This window comes from Alnus glutinosa, chromosome 11 (assembly GCF_958979055.1).
Source record: "Alnus glutinosa chromosome 11, dhAlnGlut1.1, whole genome shotgun sequence".
NCBI lineage: Eukaryota > Viridiplantae > Streptophyta > Magnoliopsida > Fagales > Betulaceae > Alnus > Alnus glutinosa.
The window spans coordinates 9,196,059-9,204,418 of NC_084896.1; the positions used below are offsets into that span (position 1 = coordinate 9,196,059).

Consider the following 8,360-nt stretch of genomic DNA (forward strand, 5'->3'; position numbering starts at 1 on the left):
AAGTCCCGAGTGATCTGGAGGTCAAAAGGGCCTTCGACATTTGGCTAACATGGTGGGCCGAATGAACCGTCAGCTAAAAGGTACTCCAAATGACAAGATCATTTGGAGATAAATCAGATCAATGCGTGCATATAACAGCCCCCTCCATTAAAGAAACTTGAGACTGTAGATCAACTGACACTTTGCGAAACTCATGACAAAATGGAGGGGACACGTTCAAGAACGAAACAAGATGCATAGGGAAATGAAATAATATAGACAAGTCAAGAATTATGCTATTAATTTCAAACAAGAAAAAAAATTCCCAAATCAAACTGAAGTACGAAGCCTACATGGGTCTATCTCACTCATATTTAACAACAATAATCGTAAGATCCACGCTCCATCCCAAAGTTCATGTGAACTGTACAAGATGTCTACACCAGCTATTAACCTGTCTCCAAACTGAGGACAGTTTCGAGCGTATCCAGATATTTGCAGGGAAATCTGGGGAAGAGAAGAGGGTGTAAGGGTGTTCAATAATGTCGGTCAAAGATCCATCTATTTCCATGCCTGCCGAGACGCCCCGTGCGATAGAGTCCAATAATATGCATGAGAGTCACAAATGCAAAGGCACCGTACTCAAATAAGTTTTGTGTGTTGCGTTTATCTGTAGAAAAAGTTTACATAGGGTTAGACAACAGGAAACCATCTACTTTATGGAGGGAACAATTAGCATTTGAGCCTCAAGGCAGAAGAAATAGTTTGTAAGTACCATAATTTAATAAATGACATCTTTTAAGGTATATAAAACCATGAAAGTCGTCCATACATAAGGGCCCAAGTGCTAAAATTCATTTCTCCCTTGATGCACAAAATTTAGAAAGCAAACCTATTCCAATAATGTCTATTGGGATGGCCATGTAGATTCCACCAAGTATAATCTGTAGGTAAAAGGAACAAAATCCATCCTCAGTAACTAATTCAGAATCAGCTCATAATACATAAAATAAAACAAGCTATTGAGTAACTTATTTATCTTATATGAGAAATTAAATCCATAAAGTTCGAAGGAGAAAATAATTACCAGTGAGTGGCACGTACCAAAATGACCCAATAAGGCAAAATCAAAAGAAATCAAAAATAATGGCATCTGGTTTGCATATGAATCATCTTTGAGAACTGTCAACTTTAAGATATGAAGGTCATCTATAATTTGGTCAATCCCTTACATCAAGCCAGAGAAGGCAGCCATGGATGAACAGAATGAACCAAAAAGCTTTGTTGGCTGTTCAAAAGCCAGAGCACAAAATGCTGAAAAGCTAAGAAAGACATAAGTTCCTTTACTGCCACAGAATAAAACAATGTGCACCACAGGGGCAAACCAAAAAAAAATAACAAGGTCAATCTAACAGCCGTTAAACAATTATGAATTTAGGGTTCAATAATACTGTAGTGACCTATTTAACCAAAATAGACCTGTGAAAAACAAACTTCTTTCAGAGGAAAAGAGATCATCAACATACTACAAGTCCTCTTAAATGCATTACCCATGGAACAGCACTATTATCACTTGCAACTGTAACACAGATATCTCATCCTTTTACGCCCAGACATTTCTCAACAAATCCTAGTACCACAACGAGCCAAAAAACTCCAACCATATAGAGGTGACATGACTCAAATAAAATAGGCACACCCAGCAATGGTTACAATTATCATTGCCGACTACTTGTCCTATGTATTACAATGGCGAAGATTTGCATTTATAGGTAATCCACAACTACAATCTTCAAGAGAAAGTTGACCTAGGTAAGCCACACCTTTGTGTTAAATTAAAAATCATCATCATGTTTGTTCAGCTCTAAAATCAATGCTTCAAAAACTAGTTCCCTTTAGGTTCGACCCCCCTTGAGTGCAAACAATTCCTTTGAGCCACACCCGCACGCAAAAACTCGAGCTTTACCCGACTCGTGTGGAAGGGACACTTTGCACGGTATTCCGGGGATCTAGTCGAGGCAAAGCTCCGAAAACCTCAGTTATCCAAAAAAAAAAACTAGTTCCCTTTTTTTCTTAAAAAAAAAAAAAAAATGCATTCTTAATATATAAAATATTTACCCTTAACTACAAACATCTGTTCTATTTCCAGGACATATAGCATTCGACAATGCAATTCATCAATGTTTTGGGTGTGTGTGAAAAGGTTCATCACACTATGGTTGGTGTAGGGTTATAACTCATACCCATCTAGGCACTTCACCAACAGCTTGATTGTATGGAAAGATTAACGGGTTTCCACATGAATTATAGTACCAACAGCAGTGTTCCTATAACTCATTTCTGGCTCATCCAACCATGGCATGAACTTCTGTTATGTTTCCCTAAGTTATACCCCTTTTCCTTCGAAGTCTACACTCTGAATATTAATTTAAATGGAATCCTTAAAGCCCACTACTTACACTAAGATAGCAGGTTAAATCACAAACACTCAGTTGAAAGAAAAGAAAATTTGAAAAGAGAAAGACAAAACAGATCATTTAAACTTGAAATTCATCTATATACAGACTTATCAAAAGAAAAAAATTTAGTACAATATTTCCTTTACATGAATATTTCATGAACTTAACTGCAAAAATGCGCACTCTGAATAAGAGCAAGCTGGATTTATCAGGATCCATCAAGTCTTGTAGCATCATCCAGATGAAAAATGGCAGGTCAAGCATTTTCTGTGAAGAAGAATAGGGAGGTTTTCATTAGCTACCAACAGAATAAAAACTAACGGTAAAGTGATTGAAAGAAAAATCAAACAAGCATGAGTTATATCTTCAACTTCTGCGCTCAAATTTTAATACACAAGCATATGACTGGTGGACCATTATATTTTGACAAGCAAATTATCAAAACAAGCATAAAAGATTCACGCAACTATTGGTATGCTCAATTTATAATAAATATTATTGGTGGGAATCTACCAAAGAAACCAATTTCAAACAGCCAAAACTCTTATGAGAACATTTTTAAACTCATCCATTAAATTCCCTTAAAGCATTTTAGTAGCCAAATTAGAACCTGGTGTTTACAGAGATTATGTCAAAAAGGTCACTAAAAGTTCAACATGTTTTTTTTTTAGCAATTAGAAGCAATTATTCATGTATCAAGTCTTTCATAGTTAAAATGTCACCTTCTAATAATCAAGAAGATCTTAAAACAATATATTTAATAGAAAACCAAAGTTCAATGACATGAGGAAGAACAACAAAGGGCAAAGAATCCTAAAACAAAAGGGAAGCAACTATAAATGTAGAGAACCATTCCCAAATGAGGAGGATCTCAACATAGGAACCATTGTCTGAGATAATGCTCCAGGTTATCAACTCCTTTTTTCAATTCTTGGGGGCAAAAAAAAAAAAATTTGCAAAAGATCCATTGATATGTGAATATTTTTCAGGGGCGGAGCTTTTAGCTGCAACCCACATAATTGAAATAAAAGTTTGAAACTATGAAAAATTTGATCATCCCCATTTGAGCTTCCCTTGGCCTCCAAAGAGATTGAACTTCTGCTAAATGTTTCACATCCCATCCCACCCAAATCCTTAAGTCCACCATGACAGATAATTAGTGTAATATTTTTCATTCCTATCACATCTAATTAGGCAGGGATAGTTCAAATTTGTGCAGGTTTCCAATCATCCATTTCTAGAAACGGAGCTCCTTAAGTGTTTCTCTGTGTCTACTCTTCATATTTCAAATTCCCATGACAAGCACAAAAAAATGATATTATCTTTTCCAGGCTCATTGTTAGCTTATAAATACATGCAGGCCAAATTGGAAATGACCATGAAAACGGTAGCCACTGTACTCTAGATGCTCCCACTTCACCTATTTCCCAGTTTCATCTTTTTGCAAGCCATTATAGTATTTCCAATAGTTCTATTCATAAAAGATAGAGTCTGGATGGTTTAAAGAGCTGGCATAAGTGTATTTGTTTGCTTTTCAGAAACTGGTCTGTCCCTTTCCAAAATTGAGTAATACTAATTATGTTTTTCAACCAAGTTATCCTGCAAATTCATAAAACAGTACAAAAGCTATTTTATTATTGATAACATATATAATACTATTTAAAAAAAGATGAAAGAAGTCCGGCATAAATTACTTTTTCAGTCTTGCAATACCTGTATCTATCCTTTTTAACAAATAGGGAGGTGAATTTCTGATACATACAATCTTTCTAGAATCATGTTCATGCATTCAATCCATAAATCCTCTTTGTACACAATCGTGAAATTCACATTTGTTGGTCTCTCTAGCTTAATTAAAATGATAATGGAATGAAAAGAACATAAAATTTAGTCACCTTATATATCTTATTTTACTCCAGTAAAATTATTCAGTCCTCAATGGAGAGTATTAGAGCAACCGAAGCAGTTTATTCAATCACTACGTAATGTATCTTTCTTTCTACCAAACCCAAGCACTTAGCATTCAGGAAACGCAAATGGCATTTATGGTAAGTAATAGTTACTAATAAAACAAAAAAAAAAAAAAAAAAAAAAAGTAATAGTCGAACTTCGGGTACCATGGGTAGGAACGAAAGGAAAAAGCCTATTAACTGGCTCCAGTTCTGAAACATTTTTAATTCTTTTCCTTTCCATTCCCTAACATTATTAATTCAGTAGATGAAAGAAAACTTTTTTTTTTCTAGCTATTTTCTTTTTTCTTTTCCTATGAACAAAAAGGTACTCCAGAAGGTATCGTAAAAACAAAAAAGATGGTAATATGCCTACTAGTCCTACACAGATAATAACAATTCAGAGCCTATTTACACAAATACCTGAACGAGACCTTTGATGCCAGCAGCATGCACCCGATTATACCTCCGAACATTTCCCATGATTCTAGCAGCTTCTGGGTCATGAGTGCTATCAAAGGATGCTTCCAAGGGTGTCAAGCCGGGAAAATAGCAACAACATATGGGGCATCTACATCGCTTAAGTGTATCTCCATGGATCCATACCTGCAAAATACAGTCACCTGCACAAGGAAAAATTGATCTTACTTGGTTTTCAACTAAAGAACCACATTTGAGCTGATAGGAACAAGAAAATTTTAACAAATTAAATACTTTTTACACACACACAGAGATAGAAGCTATACTTTGGGGGTTTGTTATTAGGATTTTTAGTATCAGGCTTGGTCAGTTGGTTGCATAGAGAATTAAGTCATTTTCCTGACCCCAGAAAAACAAATTTTTCTTCATTTCCTTCCTTGTGTGCATTGTACAAAGTTTAAATCTAGAAATCAAAGAATGTGGTTGTGTTCCTTTTCCCTATATTTTCTCAGAAAGCAAACGGAACCAGCCACTAGGGGTTTACAATTATGGGTTCACTTCCAAAAGCAAAAGACAACACAATATATGAGGACCTTGATATCCTCCCTCCTCTCAAAACAACAGAAAATAGTAGCGATACCAATTTTCAAAGAGAGCACATTTTCTCAGCTACCAAAGAGAACAAGACCCTTTTCTTTTTCTTCCCAATAGGATTTACACAAATTTAATCAGCGAGAGAGAGAGAGAGAGAGAGAGAGTTGGCACCGCAGAACCAGTGGGAGCAGGAGGTGCGGCATGGGAGAGTGAATCGGCCATGGCATACTGCACAGCAATCATCCTCTGGAGGGCCTTCCATCTTTACTCTCTCTCTCTCTCTCTCTCTCTCAGCATAAATAAAAGGTTCTTGGCGGAAATTTAGAATTAAATCATAGGAAAAAGTATATATACCCCCGAGCTACTAGTCTACTGCCCAATTGGGAGCATTCCCAACCGCTATTCTATGATGCTTTTCTTTTTATAAAAAAATAATAATAATAAATAAATAATGCTTTCCTTTTTTTAAAAAATAATTTTAAAAAAAAACTAAAAGAATTATAAAACTGCAGTTACAGCAGTTTTTTTTTTTATAGATTTACTTAATCTTGGTATGCTATAGTCATACCCAATATATCCAATAGTTTTTTATTTATTGTTTTATTACAAAATATTTATATCTCCTCTTTTATTTATTGGCTCTTTTTTGTTTTTTTTTTTAATTGAGGACTGTGTTGAAATTTAGTAAAAAAAATATAAGAGTAAGTAAGTAACTTTTATTTTGTAAAGAAACAATATTTATTTGATATAAAAAAAATGATAAAAAAAAAATTATTGTAGAGTATATTTAAACAAAGAAGTAAAAGATAATTTAGATTCTTAAATTAAAAAAAAAAAAAAATTGGATAATGTGCCATTCTAATAAACAATGGATAATGGTGGCGGCCTTGAGTATTTGTTAATATGGAGCAATCACGGAATAAGCACCATTCGCGTAGATTATGCAATTTTCATTATATTAATGTTTCAAAGTATTCGCAGCCATCTATTTCGTGGATCTCCACAACTTTCAATTTTGGTAAGGCATTAATAAAATGGTCCCGGAATATGAGTTGCAGAGCCTAAAGAATGATCAGAGGAATGAGGAAGTCGAATTGGAAGTGGAAAGAAGTAGAGGACGGGGTGGAGCGCAGCCATCCCCAAAGGGATTTAAGGGTGGCTTTTGGGCGGCCTTTAAGCTACTTCTAGATCGGGCAGCTTGAGGTTGGGGCTGGTGCAGCGATTTTCATCGGTTGAGAGTAGCTGCCAATTTTTCTATTGATTAATTTTTATATTTTTATTTTTAATGTATTTATAATTTTTTTTATTAAGAATGTCATGTGTCGTCATCTTATTAGCACAAACGCTGCACTTAACGGAATCTATCAATTTTTTTAACGGAATTTGATTTTAATGAGCAATTTGTAACTTAGACCAACCACATAGACTTTAAATTCACTTTAATACTACAGGAAGCAATTTGTATATTGGGCTATCACAGAGACTAATGATACATTTTTCCCTTTTAATTAATATATATATATACAGATTTTGTTGGGGGCGCTTTACTCTGAATAGGTTAACCACATCAACCCAAGACAATACAATGAAAGAACAAAAAGAAAGGGATAGAAAATCTCAACTCAGTTGTAGAGGTAACTGCTAAAAGTAAAGGAGAAGAAACATAGTGCAAATGCAACTTATGCTCCGTTTGTTTCGGCGTAAAATGATTTTTAAAAAATGATTTCGGTATTTTTCGGTATTTGGTAGGGACGAAAATAATGGTCAACCAAAAAATGATTTTTGTTTGACCAAAAATGCTTAATAAATTTGAAAAATGATTTACGCTTTTTAAAAGCATAAATCATTTTTCGTAGATAGTAGACGCAGTCGACTCTCTTTTAAACAATGCAATCGACTTTTATGTTTAAGCAGTTGACTATCGCCGGATTCCGACAAGCCAGATCCCGACACCGGTCGGTGCTGAAATTCGACAACATCCAGCAACCATCGCCTGATTCCGACGGTTCCGTGTCAGATTCCGGCCAGATTGGCCGGAGAGGCCGGATCTCCGGCTATCTAGCTGGGATACTGGCCGGATCCCCAGCCATCTGGCCGGGATCCTGGACAAATCCGACCGTTCTGGCTGAATCTCAGGCCAGTCCGGCCGGATCTCCGACCATCTGGCTGAGATACTAGCCGGATCCTCCCAGAACGACAAGATCCCGGCCAGCTGGCCGAAATCTGGCCAGGACGGCCAACTTCCAGTCAACTGGCCAAGATTCGGCCGTTTTGTGCCGAATTCCAGCAAAGATTGTTGGAATTTGAACGTGTCAAATATATATATATATATATATATATATATATATATATATATATATATATATATATATATAAAATTATATTAACATTTTATATTTTGTGAATAAAACTTAATTTTTTTAAATTAATATGATTAAATTAAAATATAAAAAATATTTGTAATTTTTCATACGCGCCAAATACCGAAAATATAATTTCGACAAAAAAATATTTTTCTGAAAAATGACTTTCCTGGAAATATTTTACAACGAAAACTATTTTACGCCGAAACAAACGGAGCATTAATATTAAAACTTTGCTTAATAAAATTAATATAGAATGAATTGAATGATACCCCAAAAGGCAAAGCAAGACACAGTTTACAAGAATAGAAACAAACATAGATTTATCAACAAGCCTAAGAGATTCATGAATACTTAATAATTATTCTAAAAAAAAAAAAAGCTCTTATTCTTTTCCCTTAAAAAAATAAAAAAATATTAAAAATCCATATATATAATAGGAAGCGGCCAATGTGCTCATGAATTTGCATTTCGGCTGCCGGAAGGATCTAATGGATGTCTGAGATGACAGAATCGATACGCTGATCTAAGGTGAAGTAACTGTATGTGAATCTCCTTCGAGGATGAGAGGAAGATTTCCCTGAGATGCTGCTAGC

General features: G+C 35.0%; 1 protein-coding gene across 1 annotated transcript; it reads right to left on the reverse strand.

Annotated features, from left to right (window-relative positions):
* Positions 1–255: 255 nt before the first annotated feature.
* LOC133880838 (uncharacterized) lies at positions 256–5,732 on the reverse strand. The gene is made up of 5 exons (XM_062319802.1): positions 5,573–5,732; positions 4,811–5,010; positions 2,607–2,705; positions 872–923; positions 256–649 (listed from the first exon to the last, which is right to left on the reverse strand). The coding sequence occupies exons 1-5, from the start codon at positions 5,661–5,663 to the stop codon at positions 516–518; spliced, it is 576 nt and encodes a 191-aa protein (XP_062175786.1). The 5' UTR covers positions 5,664–5,732; the 3' UTR covers positions 256–515.
* Between the last annotated feature and the right edge of the window lie 2,628 nt (positions 5,733–8,360).